General features: G+C 42.3%; 2 protein-coding genes across 2 annotated transcripts; one reads left to right on the forward strand and one right to left on the reverse strand.

Moving 5' to 3' along the window:
• Positions 1-14,693: 14,693 nt before the first annotated feature.
• Positions 14,694-15,128, forward strand: LOC124673292. The gene has a single exon (XM_047209404.1). It carries the CDS (start codon positions 14,694-14,696, stop codon positions 15,126-15,128), a length of 435 nt encoding a protein of 144 aa, XP_047065360.1.
• An 8,087-nt stretch (positions 15,129-23,215) lies between these two features.
• On the reverse strand, positions 23,216-27,588 carry LOC124669375. Its single transcript, XM_047205999.1, has 3 exons — positions 26,980-27,588; positions 26,770-26,870; positions 23,216-24,073 (listed from the first exon to the last, which is right to left on the reverse strand). Exons 1-3 carry the CDS (start codon positions 27,558-27,560, stop codon positions 23,373-23,375), a joined length of 1,383 nt encoding a protein of 460 aa, XP_047061955.1. The 5' UTR covers positions 27,561-27,588; the 3' UTR covers positions 23,216-23,372.
• Between the last annotated feature and the right edge of the window lie 249 nt (positions 27,589-27,837).

The raw sequence follows: 27,837 nt of genomic DNA on the forward strand, positions 1-27,837 counted from the left end.
TTTTAGCATGCTCTATGTATTTCTTCATTAATGGATGCAAAGCATATGATGCAAGAGCTTAATCATGAGCACAACAATTGCCAAGTATCACATTACCCAAGACATTTATAGCAATTACTACATGTATCATTTTCCAATTCCAACCATATAACAATTTAACGAAGGAGAAACTTCGCCATGAATACTATGAGTAGAAACCAAGGACATACTTGTCCATATGCTACAGCGGAGCGTGTCTCTCTCCCATAAAGTGAATGCTAGGATCCATTTTATTCAAACAAAACAAAAACAAAAACAAACCGACGCTCCAAGAAAAAAAAAGCACATAAGATGTGATGGAATAAAAATATAGTTTCAGGGGAGGAACCTGATAATGTTGTCGATGAAGAAGGGGATGCCTTGGGCATCCCCAAGCTTAGACGCTTGAGTCTTCTTAGAATATGCAGGGGTGAACCACCGGGTGCATCCCCAAGCTTAGAGCTTTCACTCTCCTTGATCATGTTGCATCATACTCCTCTCTTGACCCTTGAAAACTTCCTCCACACCAAACTCGAAACAACTCATTAGAGGGTTAGTGCACATTATAAATTGACATATTCAGAGGTGACACAATCATTCTTAACACTTCTGGACATTGCATAATGCTACTGGACATTAATGGATCAAAGAAATTCATCCAACATAGCGAAAGAGGCAATGCGAAATAAAAGGCAGAATCTGTCAAAACAGAACAGTTCGTATTGACGAATTTTAAAATGGCACCAGACTTGCTCAGATGAAAATGCTCAAATTGAATGAAAGTTGCGTACATATCTGAGGATCATGCACGTAAATTGGCTTAATTTTCTGAGTTACCTACAGGGAGGTAGACCCAGATTCGTGACAGCAAAGAAATCTGGAACTGCGCAGTAATCCAAATCTAGTACTTACTTTTCTATCAACGGCTTAACTTGGCACAACAAAACACAAAACTAAGATAAGGAGAGGTTGCTACAGTAGTAAACAACTTCCAAGACACAAAATAAAAACAAAGTACTGTAGCAAAATAACACATGGGTTATCTCCCAAGAAGTTCTTTCTTTATAGCCATTAAGATGGGCTCAGCAGTTTTAATGATGCACTCATAAGAAATAGTAGTTGAAGCGAAAGAGAGCATCCGAGGGCAAATTCAAAACACATTTAAGTCTAACATGCTTCCTATGCATAGGAATCTTGTAAATAAACAAGTTCATGAAGAGCAAAGTAACAAGCATAGGAAGATAAAACAAGTATAGCTTGAAAAATTTCAGCACATAGAGAGGCATTTTATTAACATGAAAATTTCTACAACCATATTTTCCTCTCTCATAATAACTTTCAGTAGTGTCATGAGCAAACTCAACAATATAACTATCACATAAAGCATTCTTATCATGAGTCTCATGCATAAAATTATTACTCTCCACATAAGCATAGTCAATTTTATTAGTAATAGTGGGAGCAAATTCAACAAAGTAGCTATCATTATTATTCTCATCATCAAATATAGGAGGCATATTGTATTCATAATCAAATTTACTCTCCATAACAGGCGGTAACAAAAGACTACTATCATTATAATCATCATAAATAGGAGGCAAAGTATCATCAAAGAAAATTTTCTCCTCAATGCTTGGGGGACTAAAAAGATCATGCTCATCAAAGCCAGCTTCCCCAAGCTTAGAATTTTCCATATCATTAGCAACAATGGTGTTCAAAGTGTTCATACTAATATCATTGCTACTAGCATGCAAATAAGGTTCCATAGGTTTTTTAATTTTCGCATTAAACCATTCATGTCTTGACTCGGGAAATAGTACAAAGAGCTCACGAGATGTTTTCCATTATGCCTTACTAGTGTAAAACAAGAAACAAAAAGTTGCAATTGCGGGATCTAAAGGAAATAGCTTCGAGCACAAACACAATGGCGCCGAGAAAAGTACTTTACCGGAACCGGAGTATGAGTGCCTTTTACCTTTCCTCCCCGGCAACGGCGCCGGAAAAGTGCTTGATGTCTACGTTCCCCCTCCTTTCCGTAGACAGTGTTGGGCCTCCAAGAGCGAGAGGTTTGTAGAACAGCGGCAAGTTTTCCCTTAAGTGGATACCCAAGGTTTATCGAACTCGGGGAGGAAGAGGTCAAAGATATCCCTCTCATGCAACCCTGCAACCACAAAGCAAGAAGTCTCTTGTGTCCCCAACACACCAAATAGGTGCACTAGTTCGGCGAAGAGATAGTGAAATACAGGTGGTATGAATAAGTATGAGCAGTAGCAACGGTGCCAGAAAATAGCTTGCTGGCGTGTAGTTGATGGTGGTAGTATTGCAGCAGTAGTAACACAGTAAAACAGTAAACAAGTAGTAGTAACGCAGTATTTAGGAACAAGGCCTAGGGATTATACTTTCACTAGTGGACACTCTCAACATTGATCACATAACAGAATAGATAAATGCATACTCTACACTCTTGTTGGATGATGAACGCATTGCGTAGGATTACACGAACCCTCAATGCCGGAGTTAACAAGCTCCACAATTTGTTCATATTTAAGTAACCTTATAGTGTAAGATAGATCAAAAGACTAAACCAAGTACTAACATAGCATGCACACTTGTCACCTTCATGCATATGTAGGAGGAATAGATCAAATCAATATTATCATAGCAATAGTTAACTTCGCAATCTACAAGAGATCATGATCATAGCATAAACCAAGTACTAACACGGTGCACACACTCGTCACCTTTACACACGTGCGGGAGGAATAGGACTACTTTAATAACTTTGCTAGAGTAGCACATAGATAAATTGTGATACAAACTCATATGAATCTCAATCATGTAAAGCAGCTCATGAGATCATTGTATTGAGGTACATGGGAGAGAGATGAACCACATAGCTACCGGTACAGCCCCGAGCCTCGATGGAGAACTACTCCCTCCTCATGGGAGCAACGAGCGGTGATGAAGATGGCGGTGGAGATGGCAGCGGTGTCGATGGAGAAGCCTTCCGGGGGCACTTCCCCGTTCCGGCAGCGTGCCGGAACAGAGATTCCTGTCCCCCAGATCTTGGCCTCGCGATGGCGGCGGCTCTGGAAGGTTTCTGTGGTTTTCGTCGAACGCCTCAGGGTTTTCGCGACGGAGGCTTTATATAGGCGAAGAGGCGGCGCAGGAGGGCTTCTGGGGGCCCACACCATAGGGCGGCGCGGCCCCCTCCGGCCGCGCCGGCCCTAGGGTCCGGTGGCCCTGTGGCCCCCTCTCGACCTCTCGGTGTGTTCCGGATGCTTCCGGGGATTCTAAGATCTTTGGCGTTGATTTCGTCCGATTCCGAGAATATTTCGTTACTAGGATTTACGAAACCAAAAACAACGGAAAACAGAAGCGGCACTTCGGCATCTTGTTAATAGGTTAGTTCCAGAAAATGCACGAATATGACATAAAGTGTGCATAAAACATGTAGATAACATCAATAATGTGGCATGGAACACAAGAAATTATCGATACGTCGGAGACGTATCAGGCTCCCAACCATCTTCCAACTTCCTAGGGAAAGAAGCTTCAAGTTTTAATTCCTCTTCCCTAGCTTTAATCAGAGCATTTGTAATATGTTTTGTAAAGGCCAAGTTTATAGCACTAGCATTAGGACTTCTAGCAAGTTTTTGCAAGAACTTAATAACTTCAGAAATATGACAATTATCAAAATCAAAACCATTATGATCTAAAGCAATGGGACCATTGTCCCCAACACTTTGAAAAATTTCAGCACTTTTATCACAAACAGTTTCAGCAGTTTCGGGCAATTTTGCAAGCTTTGTAGTAGAAGTAGAAACATTGCCAACACCAATTATTTTACCATTGATAGTAGGAGGTTTAGCAACATGTGAAGCATCAACATTACTAGTGGTGGTAATAGTCCAAACTCTAGCTATATTATTCTCTTTAGCAAGTTTTTCTTTTCTTTCCCACCTAGCATGCAATTCAGCCATCATTCTAATATTGTCATCAATTCGAACTTGGATAGCATTTGCTGTAGCAAATGACTTAGTATCTTTAACTTCATTAGGCATAACTTTCAGTTTCAAAAGATCAACATCGAGAGCAAGACTATCAACCTTAGAAGTAAGAACATCAATTTTACCAAACTTTTCCTCAACAGATTTGTTAAAAGCAGTTTGTTTACTAATAAATTCTTTAAGCATGACTTCAAGATCAGAGGGTACACTCCTACTATTGTTGTAAGAATTACCATAAGAATTACCATAACCATTACCACTATTAGAAGGATATGGCCTATAGTTGTTGTTACCAAAATTATTCCTATAAGCATTGTTGTTGAAATTATTATTTTTAATGAAGTTCACATCAACATGCTTTTTCTTGAGCAACCAATGAAGCTAAAGGAACATTATTAGGATCAACATGAGATTTACCATTAACAAGCATAGACATAATAACATCAATCTTATCACTCAAGGAAGAGGTTTCTTCAACAGAATTTACCTTCTTACCTTGAAGAGTCCTTTCAGTGTGCCATTCAGAGTAGTTGATCATCATATAATCAAGAAGCTTTGTTGCAGCACCCAAAGTGATGAACATAAAAGTACCTCCAGCAGCTGAATCCAATAGGTTCCTTGAAGAAAAATTTAATCCTGCATAAAAGGTTTGGATGATCATCCAAGTAGTTAGTCCATGTGTAGGGCAATTCTTTACCAAAGATTTCATTCTCTCCCATGCTTGGGCAACATGTTCATTATCCAATTGCTTAAAATTCATAATGCTATTTCTCAAAGATATAATTTTAGCAGGAGGATAATATTTTCCAATGAAAGCATCTTTACATTTAGTCCATGAACTAATACTATTTTTAGGAAAAGATAGCAACCAATCTTTAGCTCTTCCTCTCAAGGAGAAAGGAAACAATTTCAGTTTTATAATATCCCCATCTATATCCTTATACTTTTGCATTTCACAAAGTTCAACAAAATTATTAAGATGGGCAGCAGCATCATCAGTACTAACACCAGAAAATTGCTCTCTCATAACAAGATTTAGTAAAGCAGGTTTAATTTCATAAAATTCTGCTGTAGTAGCAGGTGGAGCAATAGGAGTGCATATGAAATCATTATTATTTGTGCTAGTGAAGTCACACAACTTAGTGTTCTCAGGAGTATTCATTTTAGCAATAATAAAGCAAAACCGAATTAAATAAAGTAAAACAAGTAACTATTTTTTTGTGTTTTTGATATAAAGAAAGCAAACAAGACAGAAAATAAAATAAAGCAAGGCAATAAACAAAGTAAAGAGATTGGGTGTGAGAGACTCCCCTTGCAGTGTGTCTTGATCTCCCCGGCAACGGCGCCAGAAAAGTAGCTGCTTGTGACGGTAAAGCACACGTCCGTTGGGAACCCCAAGAGGAAGGTATGATGAGTACAACATCGAGTTTTCCCTCAGTAAGAAACCAAGGTTATCGAACCAGTAGGAGATGAAGACCACGTGAAGGTTGTTGGTGAAGGAGTGTAGTGCGGCGCAACACCAGGGATTCCGGTGCCAACGTGGAACCTGCACAACACAATCAAACTACTTTGCCCCAACTTAACAGTGAGGTTGTCAATATCACCGGCTTGCTGAAAACAAAGGATTAAACGTATGGTGTGGAGAATGATGTTTGCTTGCGTAAAACAAAAGAGAACAATGATTGCGGTAGGTTGTATTTCAGATGTAAAAGAATGGACCGGGGTCCACAGTTCACTAGTGGTGTCTCTCCAATAAGATAAATAACATGTTGGGTGAACAAATTACAGCTTGGGCAATTGACAAATAGAGAGGGCATAACAATGCACATACATATCATGATGACTACTATGAGATTTACTTAGGGCATTACGACAAAGAACATAGATCGCCATCCAGACATGCATCTATGCCTAAAAAGTCCACCTTCGGGTTAGCATCCGCACCCCTTCCAAGTATTAAGTTGCAAACAACGGACAATTGCATTAAGTACCGTGCGTAATGTAAACAATACAAATATCCTTAGACAAAGCATTGATGTTTTATCCCTAGTGGCAACAGCACATCCACAACCTTAGGGGTTGCTGTCACTCCCCCAGATTCAATGGAGACATGAACCCACTATCTAGCATAAACACCCCCTCTTGGAGTTACAAGTATCAACTTGGCCGGAGCCTCTACTAGCAACAGAGAGCATGAAAGATCATAAACAACATATATGATAGATCAATAATCAACTTGACATAGTATTCCATATTCATCGGATCCTAACAAACACAACATGTAGCATTACAAATAGATGATCTTGATCATGATAGGCAGCTCACAAGATCTAAACATGATGGCACAAGAGGAGAAGACAACCATCTAGCTACCGTTATGGACCCATAGTCCAAGGATGAACTACTCACGCATCAGTCCGGAGGCGGGCATGGTGATGTAGAGCCCTCCGGTGACGATTCCCCTCTCCGGCAGGGTGCCGGAGGAGATCTCCTGAACCCCCCGAGTTAGGGTTGACGGCGGCGGCGTCTCTAGAACTGTTCTGGTATTCTGGCTCTCGGTACTAGGGTTTTCAGGGACGAAGGAATAAATAGGCGAAGGGGCAGAGTCGGGTGAGCCAGGAGGCTCCCTCCCCACATCACGGCGCGGGAGCCCCACAGCCGCGCCGCCCAATGGTGTGGGCCCCCTGCTGGCCTTCCTCGACTCTTCTTCGGTCTTCTGGAACACTCCGTGGAAAATAGGGCGGTGGGCTTTTGTTTCGTCCAATTCCGAGAATATTTGTAAACTAGCTTTACTTAAATCAAAAACAGCAGAAAACAGGAACTGGCACTGCGGCATCTTGTTAATAGGTTAGTCCCAGAAAATGCATAAAAACATTATAAAGTGTGAATAAAACATGTAGGTATTGTCATAAAACTAGAATGAAGCATAAGAAATTATAGATACGTTGGAGACGTATCACCAGGCGGGCCTGTGCAAGGACCAGGCGGACGACAGCTGCATCGGCGCAGCGTCCGCAGAGACACAAATCTGGCGCATATTTGGGCCATGTTTGCGTCGCCGCGGACGGCCTGGTCACTATGAGTCCCGCTGGAGGTAGTGCCAGACGCATTTTCGGCCCACACGGACGCAAACGGTCGCTCATCGTCCGTTTGCATCGCTCCGTTGGAGATGCCCTTACTTTAATAGCCACCTACCACTCCTCCTTTCACATCCCCTCCACCTCTTGCTGTTGAGAATCCCCCAAGAAAAGTCAGGCTCCTCACAAGCTCCTCCATCCAACAATCTCTCACCAGATCTCGGAGGCACATTAGATGACATATTAGTTTCAATCACTTTTTTGTATACCTCTATTTCAGTGAAGACTATTAATTTTAACTTCCACCTAGATAAGGAGTTACGCTTGAATACAACCAAATAATGGACTATGCCTTGAATTGTTAGCCTTGTGCAGTAAGTTTCACTCAATGCCGGCACGGCACTAGGTTGTCATAGCCTTTCCCTCGGGTGGAGCTTATAAGTCGCACTTCTCAGCCTTTCATGAGCTTACTAGAGATTCACCCAAATCTCACGCATTGTGACCAGCAGTGTCACTCATATATGTGTGTTCTTTAAAGATTGCACTCTAGGACAGCGCCTTCGCTCATTAAGAGCCGTACAGAACACATTAAGACACAGTTCACATATCACATAGGTTGGGTTACCCCCTCGTTAACTCACGTGGGTCTTAAACCCATCTCCCTCGTTGCAAGGTCTACTATGAGATTCTTAGCCGTTTGGACATAATTCAATGCTATCACTCCGAAGTTTTTTCGTTCTCTAACATACATTAATCTCCTTTTGACATGCTTTGAACTCTTCATATTATCCTTATAACTCTTCACTTCGACAATCGCAGTTTGATTATCACAGTTCATGAGGATAGCCGGTATTGGTTTTTCAACCATGGGCAAGTCCGTCAAGAGCTCACGAAGCAATTCCTCTTAGACAATTGATCTATCTAATGTTGTGAGTTCTTGTTTCATTGTTGACCTCGTTAAGATGATTTGCTTGAAAGAATTCCAGGAAACAGTGGCACCACCAAGTGTGAGAACATATCCACTTGTGGCCTTCATCTCATCAGCATCTAAAATCCAATTGGCATTACTGTACCCTTCAAGTACTCGTGGATACCCCGTATAATGGATTGCATAGCTCATGGTTCCCTTTAGATAGTGCATCACTCTCTTAAGAGCATGCCCATGATCATCTCTCGGGTTGACCAAAACCGACTAAGTTTGCTCACAGCAAACGACATGTCAGGTCTCGTAGCCCAAGCTAAATACATGAGCGAACCAATTATTTGAGATTATCTCGATTGATCTCTAGTTGCCTTCTCATTCTTTCAAAGTAAAACACTAGGATCGTAAGGTGTGGAAGAAGATTTGCAATCAGCATAGCAAAATCTGCTCAACACCTTCTCAACATAATGAGAATGCACAAGTGTAATCCCATCATTCTCATCTCTCACCAACTTTCTTCTCAAGATAACATCAGCTTCTCCAAGATCTTTCATCTCGAAAACAGTTTCGAACTTGAACTCGAGTCACGAAGTGCGACACGCGTGCGAGGCGTAGCATGGCGAGGCGGGCGGAGGAAGAGGAGGAGCTCACGAGGGCTCCTTCTCTTCTCACTTACTTACTATGACTAGAAGAGCAACCCTTAGAGCATCTCCGCTGGCGAGCCCAATAGCACCCCCGATAGCTAGTTGGGAGTCGGCGGCAAAATTGGCCCACATCGACGCGCCAAATAAAGCGCCCGCACCGTTTTGAGCCCAATAGAATCGCCGGCAACCCCGTGGCAGCCCCTTCGGGCGGGGTGCGAATCGGGGGCGCCAACACCCTCGTCCATGTACGAAAACACCCGCGGGGTCCTTCTGCCAGCCTAGCGCGCGTGTTTCCCCCACCTCCTACCCATGCCCTAGGTCCGCCTCCTACCGTTCTGGATCGCGATCGCCGCCGTTTCCTTCACCCCGTCTGTCCAGAAACCACCGTCCATCGAAACCGGCGACGCCTGATCTCAGTGCCTGGCCTCCTCGCCGGCAGTAGGACGCTGCCGCCACGATCGTCTGTCCCGCCCGCAAGGTGTTCGTCAGAGAGCCGACAGTACGAATCGCCGCAGTCGAGGGCGCGGCAGCCGCAACAAAAATTGTGAGGATAATCCTCCTGGCGACAACCATGTGAAAGTATCCAAAATCGATCGGGCAAAGATGAGAAGTCCCATACCTAGAAAATTGCAATCTTCCAACACCACCATTACCTTAGGAAGGAGATCTCGTTGTTGAACGAAAGATTGAAGATCACTTATTATAGAGATGCCATCTTCATTGAGACGAAGACCAAAAAGAAAACGACTATCAAAATCGTAACTTGGCCTACTGAAAGTACTACTTTTATTAAAAACATCACACATAGGTCAGGTTTCTTACTCCTGATATCGGCGAAGTCCACCAGAGAAGAAGGAACCAATAAAGTTATAACACAGCTATTGCTAGCTATTAGAATCTTGCAAAAACCTCACGTTTGCTTCATAGAGCCAAGAAAGTGACAACATATTAACATGTGACAGATTATTTCAAAAAACATACTACTAACGAGACAGAAAAACATAGCAAAAAGCTATTTATGCATGATCTAATCTAGAGTAGATTACATGGACACGTGCACATATACACAACACATACAGAGATGTGGAAATACAGATAGCAGCGTGCACTTGACCCGTTCGGTGAGAATTCAGGACTGGGACGACCTCGACCTGACGTCCACCCTGGCCGACCTGTTGAAGAACTCGACGCAGTCGGCGATGGCCTCGTCGTAGTGCGCGTTGCTCACTGGCTGCAGGTTGGAGCTGCACGACGGCCTCTTTGCCACCGTCGCTTCCCCTCCGCCACCCCGGCCGCTCCTGTCGTCGACGGAGAAGGTCACCGTTGGCGGCCTCCGTGGGAAGGAGAAGAGCCCCACCAGCTTCTTCCTGAAGCCGTCCATGAGCTTGGCCGGCCACCTGGCCGACCTGCCGTGACCGTGATGCTCCCGGCCGCCGTGGTGGTGTGCCGCCGCGGCTTTCCTCCCGTGGCTCTTCGCCTGTGGCCTAGACATTATCAGCTCCTTGGTGCTACTTGCTAAGCTATCGTTATTATTATCCGTGTTGCAAGCTAAGTATGGTTGCTATGCGGGAGCTGCATACAGGTGTTCATTGATGGACATGGTCCTATGTATGAAACCGTGTCTAGGAGGAACTAGACACTTTTTGATATAGTAGAAGCGGGACTTGGCGTGACAATTCCAAAATTCGTTCCTGACAGGAATCGAACTCTGGTCGTTGGGATGCGCCACTGCGACCCCAACCACTGGGCTAAGCCCACGTCGTCGACATGGTCCTATGTATAAGTGCCTGCCTAATGGTGATTAGTTAATTAAGTAACTGAGTGACGGGCCAGAAGAATATTTGATGAGATGGTGTATGGGTGAGCCTTTTGGGAATTTTAAGGCTTGAAGGTACAAGGATCCATGTGCAGTGATCATCACTAGGGGGCTTAACTTGAGGCTTTTGTATTTAACATATGCATTGTGTTTTCCTATCAAAACTAAAAAAAGTTGGTGCTGAAGTTCGTAATTATAAATCATATAATTAATCAAACTTCTTCCTGTTGATTTAAAATCATCACAAAGCGAACAATTATTACTCATGGGTCGATTGCCAACACAATCACGGTGGTAGCCGCTCATATGCGACAACGAGCATCGGAGCTTCTGAAGAGAGAATAGTATTAAGTTGTAACCGTGTACTTATTTGCTAATCACATGTGCATGCCGTAGAATCTAATTGTGCTATACTTAGGCTTGTAAGTGGATGGCACAGTTTACTACCAAAAATACATTTTAAATATGGTTTATGGAAGTAAGTCGGTAGAAAAGTTCAATCATCAAGCGAAAGAATAATTAGTGTAATTTGTGGCCATTTTTGCCAAATAAGTACTACCCAATACCCATGATCATCAATGGGAAATCTATGTTGCTTCTGTTGGCCACTTAAGAAACGTCTGACATTTACATGATCTAAACAAATTAACATTTACTAGAAAAGAAGAAACATAGTGCAGGATGTGTTAATCAAGTAAAAGGTCATTATCATAAACAAATCAGTTAAAGTTGCGCAACTTCCGGTTGGATGTAGCGACATTTCTTTAACACCGGATAATGTATAGTAATCTTAGTTATTATACTAAGCAGTAAGCTTATGTAGAAAATAGTACTAATCATCTTTATTGTAAACTCAGGAAATTACAAACTGGTATGCATGGTTGAGTCGCTTCGGCCGTGCGTTCTTGAAGATAATTACAGCCAACTCATTGATTAGTAGCACGCAACGCATGATGATGACATTTTAGGCTCTCCATTGGCGTGTTGATTACATATCTGATCGTTAATTATATTCTGAGTTCTACTGATCCACTGTCTTAACAGCTAGCGAAGACACACGAGCTTAATTAGCGCTCCTTTTCGCGAAAGCATTTGGAGAATACTCATAGGGACCATCATGTGTAACAACAAGATATTTAGTTATGGGAAAATAGTACGGCAAATAAGAATAAAAAATGTACTATGGGCTGTTGGACACTGACACGTCGATCTGTACTGTACATCGTTAGATTCTCTCTATCATGCACACACGGAAAGTTGCTAGCATTGTTTAAGAAAAAAGACTTGACTCGAAATTATAAGAATAATATAAAAATATCAATGACCAAACTTGAAGAATTTTATTCACAACGAATAGTAAATTTTTTTTGCAAGCACATAAGCGGTGAAATAAAATAACTAAGAACATGTTTCTAGGCCAACTATTGGCAAAATTACTTGAAACGGCCTTCCACAGGCCCAGTTTAAGACCTTCGTTCGGGCTGCCAAGGCCTGTATCATAATTAATTGGTCACCAGTGATTCAGTGTTGTTCCACGGCGTAAAAAGGATACTTCCTCTACCACTGTTCATATGGCTTGCAAGTATCTTTTTCTAGATCGTAAATTTAAACATGATAATTCATGATATATATTACAAAATATATATCATTAGTAAACTTAGATGTTCTATTTTTCAATGATATAATCTATATGTTGTATAATTGATATCAGGCTGACCAAATTGACAACCTAGAAATGTGCCTAATCTCTATGAATTGAAAGAGAGGTACTAATAACCTACTGAAGTATTTCCCTCAATGGATGGCCTGCTGTAGTTACAGTCTAGAACTGGGCATTTATTAGATAAGGAGTTATTTTGGTCCAGGTTTTAATAAACCTTACCTGGAATCCTCAAGCATGAGTCTAATCTGATCCGGCCTGAAAATCTAAATAGTAAGTTTTTCTGTTAATTTAACTGTTTGTGGATGCTAAAGCACATTATTAATCTCATTTTCTCAATAAATAGTAAGTTTATCGTATTTTAGGCTTCTTTGGTCTTTCAGACTGATCTTTTAGGAGAAAACGAGAGCTTGGCTCTAGTTCAACCGTCTAAATTTTGGGCTAGAGCCATCTGACAGCGAGGCTCTATATAGTATGCAGACAATGCATCGGCAAGAAGAATATTGTGCAGCATAAATCATATAATTAGACTGTTAACTTAGAGACCATAGAATATTGTGTCTCCACATCCGTAATAAATGAATTCATTGTTTTGCCACATAAATAACTTGTACGATACTTATTTATTTAAACTAATTTCATTGTGGCGGTTCCTCGTAGACTAGCATAACGCACACTCTCCGGCATGGATTTGAACCTTTAGTTGCCTACTATCATCTCCCTTGATAGCCGAATTCAAAAGATATTCGAGATACTAGGAACACAATCTGCCATAGTATATATACCAGCTGAGGGTCAAAGAACAAAATAAGTTTTGAGTTGTGTTTTCTTAATTCTAAAGAAAGAATTAAATTTTATAACTTATGGCTCAACATAATATCAAATGAAAACCTTAATCTTAATTGAGACCTTCACTATCCATACAATTTCGTATGTGGAAGCTATTAGCATTCTCCATCTCTATATACATAGAGTTAACCAAAAACAATGTCTGACACATGAGGCTTCCACCCAAAACACATATGGCTCCTTCATGAGGGGACTTCTTTTTCAATACATCTAGAAACATATAATGTTCTTAGCATTGTGCTATACTATACGCACACGATTCCTCCTCGAAATAGGCTTTCGCCCCGCTTTATAAATGTGTGTATCAAGTTCTTTCTTGATACGCACATGATTAAACATAACAGACCTGCAAGATGAAACTAGAGGATCATCATGATACCATAGACTATTTTTTTGAGGAACTAACAGGGGAAAGTCACCCACCTAAAAAAATCATGAGAAGGTACATGGTGAGGCACCAGGGCAGCAACAACATCCTGGGTCTATGGCGGCATACCACGCCCAACAAACAGAAGACCGGGTTTACAATGAAAGGGGGGGGGGAGTGAGAGAAAGAGAAAGAGAGTACATGGCTGCATTTAGCCTCAAGAAAAAGACACACACAAGGCCAAAAGGATACCCGTGTTAACCATGGTTGCAAACATGTTTGTTTTTTGAGTGGTCACCAGGGCGAAAACCCGAAAGAACTGCCCACCTAAATTGGATTTGCATTTGCTCTAGTCCTTAAATCTTCGATGTCGTTTTTTTTATTTAGGCTATCTTTTGTGCGGCCTACTAGCTAGCTTCTTAGTTGGTTAAAAGGCATATTCAATCGCTAATTAGTTGTTAACCAATTAATTTTCGGTCGGCGTGGGATTATATGGGGTCAAACCAGGATCAAGAATCAAATCCTCCAAATAGGGAGCAGTTGTTCACGGATTTGGCCTCTCCCTAGCATCACTCACACCCACATGCATGCGTGGATTATGCATGAGCTGTGCACAGGACAAATTTCACACACATATCTCGTAGGATCTACATATCTCTCCCCTGATTTTCTGAATCAAATCTTGTAGAAAGCCACCAACTAACCATAATGTATGTAATCGACATACTTTTTTATATCTGGACATATATAGCATTTTATTTACTTAGTTGAGGAATTTCAGGGATCTTAAAAAATCAGGGTTTAAATATGCATCATTCTTGATTATTTGCATAGTTTTGAAAAACATGAAAGAAGCTTCATTCTTTTTTTTTTTGTAATAGTTTGTGAACGTACTTTTCGGGTTTCTATATTGGAGACACTTCTCTTTTAAAAAACAAGCTAATTTATTCCTTATTTGTTAGTAAACACTTCGGACATAATTCAGCATGTATGTCCCTAATTATCTATTGTCATAGTTTATGAAAATTCATACCAATAGAGTCCGAGAGTGTGTACAAAATTTAGATTATCCAATATGTCTGTACAATACAAATAAAATATGCGTGTCTCTTCCCGAGAACAAGGGGTCATGCATGACTCCATGCATGCAACATGTGATTCAACAAGTTGCAAGGTCACAGACAATAATTCCCAATGATCCGTGGGAAACAAACGGTGCTCGACTTTGTGTATATAAACCCCCACCGAATGTGCAGTGAGACAAAGCAACCATACGCCCCAACTGAGCTCGAGCTACACCTAACAGCGAAGAACCTCCGCGCCGCCGAAAATGGAGGCGGAGATGTACCTCCACCCCGCCGAGCCCCTCAGGGCGAACACGGTCACATGCATCCCAAGGCTCCGCGGCGGTGGCGGCGTCCGTCGGAGGCCACGGCAGCACGCGGGCGCTCCTCCAGCCCCGGCGTCGTCCGTATCCGTGATTGATCGCGTCCGCGACGTCCTTCTGCGGCTCGCGATGCTGTCGGCGACGACGTCTCCCAAGGCAGGCGCCGGCCGCCTCCAGCAGCAGCACACCACGACGGCGCCTGGGGCGCCGACGAGAGCGGCGTCGGTGCGCATGAGCCCTTCCTACTCCGACTCATACCCGAGCGACGCCGTCGACGACTGCATCGAGTTCCTCAAGAGGTCGGCCGCCGGAGCCGGCGCCGCTGCCCCTGTACCGGCCGCAGCCGTCCCGGAGTCAGTGAGCTCGGCGCCGTCGTAGCTGCCGCCGTGTGCATGATCTGCATGCATGTGCCGTGGAATCTTATTATTTCTTATCCAGTTTGGTGTGTGTTTGACGTACTGTTCGTACATGTGGATGTTTGTATATGAGTTGCTAGGTTTGCTGGGTGGTGGTTGCATCCATGTGTGATGCGTTTGATATGTCGTACGTGTTGTATGTATATAATCAGATTCACCTCAAGTTGTCAAGTGGAGTTACATCTTGTACGTGGGTGGTTATGTCGAATAGCTATCGTTGCATGAGCTAGCCTTTGTTCTATTCGTTGGAGCCATGCATGCAAGCCTTGTGGTAATCATAGGGTGTGTATAAACCCTCAACAATTCTTGGTATAAGTCTTCCAAATATCAAATATGTATATTGTATAACCATATATTTTGCATTGCGGTATGCGCTATCGCGATGATGATTTAGATCTATCTAGCCATCTTTGTTCCGGTTACAGTAAGGACGAATAAGGCCCTGCAACCGATGGGGTGTTGACGGATTGTTAGGATCGAAGAGGCAAAGGTCATGCGTTCAGTTTCCTATGGGCGTGGCTCGACAATTGAGTCGATATACATTAAATTGAAAAGGAGGCGAGTACCTACATAATCCTTGGGTAGAAAATATTTTTCTGAGGTCAAGGTGGAAGACATGATGGTGGGTGTTATATGCTCATGCACATCTTCCTATGGGTGAACTCGCGAGAAATAGTTATTTTAAGACCACTAAAACGAAGTTCGCGGAAATTATCCACCTAGTCTGCTATGCCATTGTATGCCTTTCGGACCGCGTTGTGTTTAAGGAGATCCACCTTATCCCTATTTTTTCATCTCGTACACTATTTTGTCACTTATTGCGAGCAACCGCGCAATATCGCCCACGTGCGCGCCCGGATGAGCCTGCCCATTAGCACTTTTTGTTTTCTTACTTTGTTGTTTCATTTCCTGATTTCTTCATTCCTTTTTTTTCATTTTTTGTCTTCACTTTAATCATGTTTATCCTTTGGTTATTTTTTTAAAATGCATGACTATCTACTTTTTACATAAGTGAAAAAAAACTGTGATGTATGACATTTTTATCTTCATTTTTAAACTCTTAATCTATTATGTTGTTTTCTTAATCTCTTAACTCTTTATCTCTCAGGCTAGTACCTACATAATCCTTGGCGTTTTTTAGATTGCCACAGCGTGTTGACTAGGACCCAGCTCATGGTCTCTCTAAGGATTAAGAATTTAATATTGGAGATGCTCTTATATGGCAGCCGTAGGGGAGGCAGTGATATTGCTTTTTTTTAGGCAGTGATATTGCTGGCTACAGGTGGCAAATGGTGGGACCCGATAACTCCTTGTCTGGTGTTTTTTTTAGAATAGTATGGTGGTAGTTTGCATGTGGAGCATTTCAAACCCATGGACTCAACATAAGCCGGCTTAGATTACGTTGCCGTTGATCCAAAGCTAAGCCCAATTCTAACTAAGGCCCACTCTGTAGCCCGCAGTCAGAAAGCATTGCCTGGGAAATTTAGGCCTCCTCCTACTTGTTCCCAATGGGCCTTTTTTCCCAATTCTCCGAGCAATTTCCTAGCACTATAATAAAAGGTATTGGGAATGCTAAAAAAAAAAGAGTAGCAAGTTGTTTGATGCACACTTGTGATCTGCTCACCGAAAGAGTAGCACTCGAGATCAACAAAATAATCTATGTTGATGTGGCATGTAGGGAGGAAGGTTACTGCTGGAATAAGTTGACTGCTTAATTAATATTTAATACAACCTCTGTTCAGAAATAAGCTATTAAATTTTATCCAGATACGTCCATATCTACACGCTGAAATAAAGCTGAGTTACTTATTCGAACGAGGCAGTATTTGGGTTGTGTGGTTAAGGCCAGTTTACTGCACCTACGAAGATTGACAGATAACCATCTAGGAGGAGAACGTGAAAAATGTGTACTGGTGGTTGGCCTCTAAATTGTGAGATGCCAAAATTGGCATTGCACGGCTTTGAATGCACGTACTGTTGCTGGCTGCTGTGTTACGTACTGTGTACGAGCCAGGACAGGACCATGAACTTGGGATCTGCATGCATTCAGACACTAGTGATGGTCGAGTTCATAATCATGTGCCGGGCCGATAAGGAGCTGGCCGGAGTCATGACTCGACCAAGCAGCAGGTGAGCTGCAGGATTAGCCATTAGTGTGCGGGCCTAGAAACAATCCGGTCTCGTAGGGTAGACTGGGCGAGATAGTCAGATAGAGATAGGGTCGCGCTGATGCATTCTCGGCAAAATGAAAGGATGAACCATTAGCTGATACAGTTTTCAGTTTGGAGTTTAGGCTGCTGACTGTAATGCTTCACTATATTTTATCATTTTCGTTTTTATAGTACTGTCTCAGTTCTAAAACAAGTGTCTCGCTTTTGTCTAGAAATAATCCAGTCTCATATGTACATCTTAAAATAACTGTCATTTTTATCTAGAAACCCGATCCAGTCTCCATTCTAAAATAAGTATCTCACTTTTATCTAGACGCATTTTAGTTATAGATATATTTATATCTAGAAAAGTTAAGACACTTATTATTAGATGGAGAGAGTACCAAGATTATCATCCAGACTTTCTTTTTTAACAAAAAAAAAAACGAAAAACAACTATCCAATCGGTTTGGATGAGTGCGCCCTTTTTAGAGCTCGAGCTAAAGTGAGTTCGTTTTAGTGTGGATGTGTGTAATAGTGAATGTCGTCAATTATGTTGTATATTACAAGGGTTTCTCTAGGGTTCAGTCTACTCAGAATTAGCTTAGAGCTTAGTAAAATGATGTCAACATCCTTTATAGTTGTTTCTTTCATGTTTTATTTTTACAATCTAAAGATTTAAAAAATACAAATAAGTTAAATTATCTCTCTCTCATATTAGGTAATATAAAATCACACAACATAAAGATTTCGATAACATTTCATAATTTATACATTTTAAAAAATTCTTAACTCCGCTTGCAGCTAGAAAAATTCTCAGTTGCAACTCCATTTGCAACTGCAGAAATTCTCAATTGCAACATACTTACAACTGGAGAAAATCTCGGGACAATTCTTAGTTGCAACCACAATTGTAAAAGAAGAAAGTCTCAATTGTTGGAAAAAATCTCAGTTGCGATTACACTTGTAATTGGAGAAAATATCGGTTACAACTACACTTGAAACTAGAAAAAAATTGCCAGTTGCAACTCCATTTACAACTACAAAAATACTGAGTTGCATACTTACAACTGGAAAAAGTTTCAGCTACAACAACAAAATCTTGGTGTTAACACCACACAACTAAATAAGTGTCTCACTTTTGTCTAGAAATAATCCAGTCTTATATGTACGTCTTAAAATAAGTGTCATTTTTATCTAGAAACGATCCCATCTTCATCCTAAAATAAGTGTCTCACTTTTATCTGGATTCTAGACGCATTTTAATTATAGATATATCTATAACTAGAAAAATTTAAGACACTTATTATTAGATAGTGGGAGTACCAAGATTGTCATCCAGACCTTTTTTTGTTACGAAAAGAAAAAAACTACGATTGGATGTCATCCAGCCGGTTTGGAGGAGTGCGCCCTTTTTACCGCTCAAGCTAAATTGAGTTGTTTTTTTCTTTAAAACTTGGAAAATAAACTAAAAAAGTGTGGATATATGTAATAGTGGATGTCGTCAATTATGTAGTATACTACAAATGTATACCTCATTGTTACATAATTCGTTTCCTAAGCTACAAAAAGAAGTGTGGATATGTGTAATAGTACACAATGCACATTTTCCAAACTTCAAAATGTATCGACTTTTTTCATCGTTGTGTTAGCATAGAATAGAAAAGAGTTCTGCATAATAAGTTTGCATGCTTGTACTTATTAAAAGAAAGGAAAATTTAAAAATAAAAAAATTGATGCAACATCAATTACATCAACTTCAATATATGGGGTGCGAGAAAGGTTCTCCAAAATCCACACCTTCGAGAAGGATACCGTGGCTAGATCCAGTCATAGAAGACCAGGTTCCGGGTTCACCCTGAGAGAAGGTTTGCGAAAACTCCATGGAGCGCCTCCAACAAGGTAAAATTGCCTATCCATCGTCATTGCAGATGCAACTAACAAAGGTAAAAAAAAAAAGGGTTATCACAACGGAGCTCAAAACCCTGGTACTAAAGGAGGACCACCAAGCCTCATCAACCATGTTATGTCGCCCTCAATTGCCAAGGCACCATCATCCTATGTAGTCTCAAGTTCTCCAGGTGCATGCCTCCTATGTAGCACCAAGTTCTCCGAGTGTATGCGCATACGCCCAATTGGAAAGGCGCCTTGCACCTAGCATGGTGATACTCTACTCTCGTACCCATCTCATTTCTTTGTGGTCAAGGACCTCCCTCCGGTTATCCTTCCTCACACGAGCGATGCATTTGTACCAACCGGATTCACCTTCCTGAGCGTGTGGACCCCAACCACTGGCATTTGTTAATATCTCCACCATCCTCATCTCCACCCATATAGAGACCCTAAGACACCCATAAATGCGAGAGAGGACAAACCTCTGCCAAATTCAAAATTTAAACCTTGTCACTACAGGGAGGGATGTCACAAACTAGAACTTTTGCTACATAAATAGAGTGTCACAAGGAAGTCAAGAAGGAAAAGATCAAAAGAGGAACAAATACTCTCTCTTTCTCTCTCTCTCTCTCCCTATTTTAAATTGTCAAAGAACTTTATAAATCTGACCAAGTATACTTAAAAAATCAACATCCGCAATGTTAAATCAATATTATTAAACTCAATTTAAAATATACATCTATACCGTATACATTTAATAGTGAATAAGTTTATATTTTTTCGTATATACTTGTTCAAACTTTAACGGTGATTAAAGATAAAATGCAGGGTAATTTTAGAGTAGCAAAATTAGGATAAACAAGAACCGGTAAGAAGCTAGAAGATACAAATGTGGCAAACTCGAAAATAGGAAATCTGCAACAAAAAAAACTTCAGGATTATGTAAACCGTTCAGATAAGATGCGTTCCAAATGATTGGGACATGCAGAGTCCCCTGCTGTTGGCTCATGTCATTTACTTCTAAACGGAGCTAGCTGAGCTTATTTGTCTGATGCGTCGACCATGTTGTCTAGTGCCGAGTGAGATAGAGCATAGACCATATCGTTGAGCCCCGGAAGCCGGAAATCGTGGGTGTACGATGGCGGATCATGTGCAATTGTTGGTTTGAGCTCATGTCCAATGCACCATGCATGCGGGGAAATACAGACTGGCTCTCCGGTGCCACACACTTTCTATACTTGGAAAAATAAAAAGAAATATTAAAAAAGTGTTTAATTTTTTTTTTTTTTGGAAATCAAAGATGATCAGGTATTGTATTTGAAACAAAATATTTCTCTAGAAAGTTACTTTTATTGTATCCTAGGTAAAAAAACAAACTTGAAACGCCCCATTACCATATACTATTCACTTTATATTCGTCATAATTTTGTCTTTTTTTGCCCTGGTGACCATGGGAATCATTTTGTTTCCAAATATTTTTTTTACGAGTACAAACTTGATCATCTTTGGTTTCCAGGAAGATTCAAACTTTTTTTTTACTTTTTAAAATTACTATATGTTTTTGGTCTATGGGGGTCCGTTGCACCGAGAGATGAAAGTCCGCTTCCCATGCATGCGTCCATGTTAAACTCTTCTTTCTTTCCTCGCTAAGAAGAAAACATTTTTTGTCGATCTAGTTAACTAGGTCTTGCTCATGTCCGGAGTCTGAAGTCAGAACATGGTTCTCCCTGCTCTATTCCCATCCCGGGCGGTGTGCCTAGAGTCGGTTGACGTGCGGAGTTGTCTTCTCGGCAGATCTCCTGGAATCCGGTCGTTGTTCGTTTTAGTTAGCGTGGTTGCAAGTGTGGCTCTGCGGATCTATAATTCTCATCTTTGACAATAGTTGCTACTATGGGGCATCGTCCTTTGTGTTTTAGCACGACGATTATATTTCTCACGTGTCTGCTACAATAAGTTCTACTATGATAGGTTTTGCCTGGCCCTAGTGAGGGACGGATCAGGATCGCGACACGTTTTCAGCTTGTTGTAGTGCTTGTAATCATCGCCTGGTGGTCTAAAATTTTATCTGTATTTTTTCTACTTTTAGAGCTCTTTCTACTACCGTTGAGGACTATTAATAGATTGGTGAACTTTTCAAAAAAAACTAGGGGACAAAATATGGGGTCTGGTCTAATTAATGTGACATATTTGCCAAGTTCAATGGTCAGCTGGTCATACTAGTTCAGACAAGTCAACTAGATCTAGAGACTAGTGACATGTTTCCCTAGATACCAATTACTACTACTATTTACACAGTTGACCCAAACTTTGAATACCATCTTAAATTGTGTTTGAACATCACTATGTTTTACCTAGAAATGAACATGAAATAAATGTTTCTATGTTTTATGGCTGGTCTGTGTATCAAAGGTATAATCCATTCAGATTAATGTGAAAAAATAGTACAGTTTTCATGATAATAATTATTTTTCAAAGGATGTATTATCCTACAACATTTACAAACTTCCATACATATTTCAATGCCAAAATTGCATATATATTTAAGATTTCTACACAATGTATGCATGCAGTGGTAAAAAACCAATATATATGCTGTCTACAATAACACATCTCTATGGTTCCTGTAATAGAAAAAGGTGGAAAATTATTTGCTGACACACATGTGTAGTTGACCATGTGAATAGGCTTGATGACAGAAATTTGGTCAAAAAGTGTGCCAGCGATGTTAGCACATCTTGCAAAGGTGAGATTCTACCTGTCTCCGCATGCATGGATCTGATGGCATATGCATCTAACCATGCATGAGGATAGAGGAGAAGGTTCAGCAACTGTTGAACACAAAGGCAGATCTGGCCGGGAAATGCACTTTGGCTCATAGGAGCATTTGGTCTCATTATGTGAATCCACATTTTGAAGTGTCAAAAAATTCTAAACTAAATTTTTACATGTACATCTAAACATGTTATGTTGGTACACAAATTTTCAAAAAAAGAAAAAAAATTCTGTGGCTCCTGTAAAAAAGACAAATTTTGATGCTGTAACACGACTACATACAGCATATTTTTTGTCTTTTTTGTACACACCACACAAAATGTTGTTTTTCCACGAAAACTTGTGTACGAACATAAAATGTCACGATGTATACCAAAAAATTTATGTCAAATTTTTTTAACATTTTTAAAATTAATTTTTAATTATTTTATATAATGGGAGCATTTGCTCCTATGAGCCAAAATGCCACCTCCAGATCTGGCCCTACTTCCAAGCAAATAGTAATCGAATCCAAGTTGCCCAACTAATCATGATGCCAGTGTTTCACGTACTACATGTCCATCATCGTACATGGAAACCATGCATTATGCATATGTGGTGTAGTTCCACAGGATCTTGGCAAAAGAGGAACAGTGGAACCAATCTTGAGATCGAATTATGGCAATCCTAATTCTTGAGAAGAGAAAAGAATTTCCTTTTCGTTCATTAAGAAAAAGTTAACCTTGGGCTTCAAAATATAGCACAACTCCTCTGCTGGGATACAATTTGCATGCAAAGCTTTTTTTTTGCATGACCTAATTAAAAATCATATTTTTGCCTTGTTATACATTTTTTCGACAAAGGGAATGAGTAAGGAAAATATGGATTCTATACATATCCTTATGTGACAGGGATAATGTTCTCTAAACCCAAATACGAAATCCATAAAATAGATTTGGAGCCGAATTTAGTGCGGAAATTATCGTACGAAACATTTTAACCTCAGGAAGGGGAAAATCACATTTCTATTTGGCTCAATTTGAGGTTGTGTGGTGAAGTGCGCTGAGCATTGTTAGTTAAGAAGAATTAATCATCCTCGTTAGCTCAAGTAAGGATTGCTCGTTTAAGTTTCTCTAGCATATGTGTAAATCATGAATTCACTTATATTGCAACCACAAACAAAGATACATTCGGATTGGTAAAACAACATTTTTCTGAAAATGAAAAACAGAAAACCACGTCATACTACGATCAATCAAATTAATGTAGGCTCATATTAACATTTTCTTTGAACTTGACTATTTTTTGTGGGTACACATGTAGCACTATATCTTCAAGCCGACAGACAAGACAACACGCAGTACAAACCAACGTATAGTAGGTGTACACACACAGAGAAATAACGGTTCATGTCATTGCGCGGCGTCGACACGGTAGATGACGACGAAGCACGGCAGGATGGCCCTCGGGTTGGCGACGAAGAGCTCCTCCAGGGTCCCGTACGCGCTGCTGGCCGCGTCCACCTCGCCGGCCACGGAGTCGAACGGCGCCCCCTCCTGCTCGCCGGCGGCAGCGTCCTCCCGCCGGACCTGCCCCGCAATCACCCGGCACACCAGCATTGCCCGCCACCCCGTGCTCGCCGCGTGCGCCGCGCCGCAGTCGTGCGCGCGGCCGCTGCTCGCCGTGGTGCGCACGCCGCCCGCCAAGGGCGCGAACCCGTGCCGGATCGCCGCGCACACGCCGCACACCGTCGCGCCGTTGTCAGTGCCGTCGTCGGCCGCGGCGGCGGAGCAGAGGGAGGCGGAGCCTTCGGCGCCGAGCGCGCATGCGAGGCCAGCTGGGTGGAAGCGTAGGAGCTCATTGCCGTCGGCCGCGGCGCGGCTGGTGGTGCCGGCGGGGGCGGCGGAGGAGGATGTGGTAGCGGCGGCGGCGGCGCGGCAGCGCGCGCGGACGGCGTCCCGGTAGGCCTCGAAGCGCGCGACGGTGCGCGGGCGGTTGTGCACCTTGAGGATGCGGTCGATGAGGCAGATGGGGCGGTCGCGCTTCTGCCAGCTCGACTTGAAGATGATCTCCACGATGTTGCGCCCCGAGTCCTCCGGCCCAAGCTCCGACACTGCATCATCATGTACCATGCATGGTCATCAGCATGCTTTTGGATTTCAGAAACCACCCACATTTGATTGAAAGATAGCAGAGTATTTCAAAAAAAAAAAAAGATCAAATTTCTCTACACCAATGTGATGGCTGCAATAATTAAACTGAAAATAAACTATTTCTGGTATCTAAGCAAAATGGATAGGAATTCTGAATTTTAGGCTTGAAAGTGAGAACCGGCGGCCATGTTGACTTGCCAGCTTGTTCATGGACTGACTTATGATTAACTAGGAAGTTTTGATTACCTAAACCGTACTTGAGCACCGACCAGGAGGCAGCGGACACAAAACCCATATAGGGTTTCGTTCTCCTCACTGGTTTGCTCTGCCTCCAGGTGGTCTTGGGCTTTGGAGGCGTGGCCTCCGTTTTTGATTTAAATTTTTTTTCAATTCTTTTTTGGGAGTCAGACGGCAGTTACATCTATCCTAAAGTTAAAATAATATCCTCCCCCCTCCGTCTCTTTCCTCGCTCTAGCGAAGGGCGCGTGGAGTCGTCTAGTCGTCTATCTGACGGTTCTTTTAGGATTCGTTGGTGTGGTTTTATGTCAGTCTCTTTCGATCTACGGTTGTCATCATCGGCGATGGTTACTCTCTAGTGTTCTAGTCTTTTGGGGCCTTAGCACGCCGACTTTCCGTCTGTCTAGTACAATAAACCCTACTATGACAAGTTTTACCCAGCTCGGATGATGGAGAGGCGAGGACGGCGGCGCAACTTCAGCTCGTGCTAATGTCTATAGGTAGGGGCGGAGCTAGGTACATTTTATGGGGTCAATTGACCCCAATGGTTTAATGAAAATCCTTGCTAAATTAGTGATAAATATTATACATTAGTAGAAAATGACGCCAATGCTATATAGATGACCTTATTCTAGGCTGGCTTCACCCCTGTCTGTAGGTATCACTAGGTGATCTAAGTACTTATTTGTAATTTTTATTACTTTTTAGGTCATTTATTTATTAATAGTTTGACGAAATTTTTGCAAAAAAATAAACTTTTGATTAACTAATCACTACTACATTAAACTGTAATCACATGGTCATGCATGCATGGTTCCTCCAAGGCTCCAACCCAGAAGCTCACAGACCAAATCCTACTAGTAATGGAGAAATCATGTGCATGCATGTGGCAGGCATGATCGATCTCACACCGACAGTGCAATCAAAGCACCGAGATCGATCTTGGAACAAAGCGTCGTCGACACCTACTTAAGCCACCGTGTTAAGGCGATGTGCCTCTGTCCTGTGACCCAGGACACTTTGATTGACATAAACAGACGAAAAGTACTATACCAGTACTAGTACACAGATCATTAACACAAAGGTACAGTACAGGTACACCCAACATTCAACACATGAGTCAGCTGCAACAGCGCCAGTTGATCGACACATTGATCTTGTTCACGAGAGGAGCATGGTATAGGATGGTCCCAATGTATTGTACGTGTATGTTCATGTTTCCCTTTCAACAGGTACAGGGAAGTAGGGAACCTATGTATTTTTCTTCCTTTTCCGCCATTATTTCTCTCGAGGAAAATTGCTACTCCCTCCGTCCTAGTTCATAGGGCTTAATGTCGTAAATTTGACAATGATAATGTAACATATGTATTATAAAATATATATCATTAGAAAGCTTAGATGTTCTACTTTCTAATGATATAATTTTTATATTATACAAATGATATTATATTAGCCAAATTTACAACCTAAAATACACGCAAGCCCTATGAAGTGGGATAGAGATAGTAGATGCATGAACGTCCAATGTGCCACCAACCACTATAAATTTCAGCAACTACTGTGCCACAGCATGGCTTCTTGGGACCCCATTAATTGTGCAGATTTCCTTCTGCAACAGTGTGATTGTCTGCTTAATCTGTCTGTGTGTGGTGTCAAGTGATTGTTTATTAGTCATGTGCAGTATCCTACTCCTCCTGCGTGCATGCCAACACTGGCTGCCCAAAAGATACCATCATTGATTAATCAGTAAGCAATTGTAACCTACTACTACTACCCTTTACCAAGTGCAAGCAACATGTACGTGTAGATACCCTTAATTTGTTAGTGTTATCAACCCAATATTGTATTAGTCAGTGGTATAGGTTTGTGCGCAGGACAGTAGCTTCCTTGTAACCCACAAAAGACAAGGGAAAAGAGAAGAAAAAGGGATGGGGTTTAGCTTTGGTGAGCAGGCAGCATCTTACTCCCCTACCCCTTCTTCCTGTCTCCTATCACTCTCACGCACACACACATGGCAAACAAAGATGTGTGGAAAAATTGCTAAACTAATCCACCCACTAAAGCACTTGATTTGTGTAGTAATACAAAAATTAGTGTCCATTTTGATACTACTATGTGGATCCAATGGGTGCCATGGTGCCATCATTTAATCATGATTAGCCCATCATATTGACCAATCAATAATTAATAATTACTGCAAAGATACAGATCTCTAGACCTCATTGTAAAGCTAGCTACTACTCTATCACAAGAAAATCTTCAACGCATGCGTATTTTTGATCTTCAGGATTGATGGAAATCAATATATACTGCATGCATACGACCTTTTTCACAACTTATAATCACGCAAAAATAAACAAAAGAAGCAGTTCGATTCTCGCATGGATTAGTTTTGCAGAAAACATGATTGAGCACGTACCGGCATGGCGAATGGCCTGGTGCTGCTCCAAGCTCTCGGCCTTGGTGAACACCTCGCCGCACTGCGAGCAAGGGCACAGCTCCCTCGGCCTCGGGTACCTCCTGATTATTATCACCGATTAACACACGATTATCACTCACTAATGGCGTGTATTAGTAACTGACAAGCGAACTAACTAATGAGAGGGATTAAGCAGCGGCACGAGCAGACCTTGAGACGGGCTCGACGTTGATGGCGCGGCACTCGTAGCAGCCGGAGAGGCCCCTCAGCGAAGAAGGGTGGCCGCCGCCCGTGGACGACGACGAGGCGGCAGCGCGGTGAGTGCGGCGGGACGAGCGGTTGAGCGGGGCGGTGTCGCGGTGGTCGACCGACGCGGCGGAGGACGCGCCGTCGACGGCCACGTCGCGCATGGAGCAGAGCGAGGTCGCCCACGCGCCGCCCCCGCCGCCCGTCCTCGTCAGCGCGGCGGGGTCGTGCACGCGCGACGCCGCCGTCGCGCTCCGGCAGCTCAGCAGGCTCTTCAGCTGCTCCCATGAAGACGGCGCCGGCGCCGGCTTGGCGGACTTCTTGGAGTGCTGGCGACGGGGACGGTCGTTCTTGGCCGCGACGGGGCTCTTCCTGGACGCGGCGCGACGGCTTGGCGTCCTCGGCGCCGGCGAGAGCGAGGGGGGCAGCGGCGATGGCGGCGGCTTCTTCTTGCGCTTGCCGTGGTGCTGCTGTCGCCGGCGGTCCGGAGTGTCGGTGGCGGTGGCGGTCGAGGAGGAGGGCAGCAGGAGGCTGGAGAGCGCCATTAATGAAATGAAGCTATTCCTAGCAAGTAGGCGCTCCCCGTCCGTAGCGTTCGCGATTTATCAAGCCGAGAGTGGCGAGAGCTGACCTGGTTTATATCAAGGCTCTTCCCCGCTCTAGGGCTCTACCTCCCATTGGGCCCACCCTAAAACACAAGATATGGAAATGAAGGAAAAAAGAATAACCAACTTTTTTACTTATTTTTAGCACCACATTTGGATATTATGCCGAGTGGAAATCGTGCAGGAATTAAGAAGTAAAGTGTCAATATTTTTTTTA

The sequence above is a fragment of the Lolium rigidum genome, chromosome 7, assembly GCF_022539505.1.
Source record: "Lolium rigidum isolate FL_2022 chromosome 7, APGP_CSIRO_Lrig_0.1, whole genome shotgun sequence".
NCBI lineage: Eukaryota > Viridiplantae > Streptophyta > Magnoliopsida > Poales > Poaceae > Lolium > Lolium rigidum.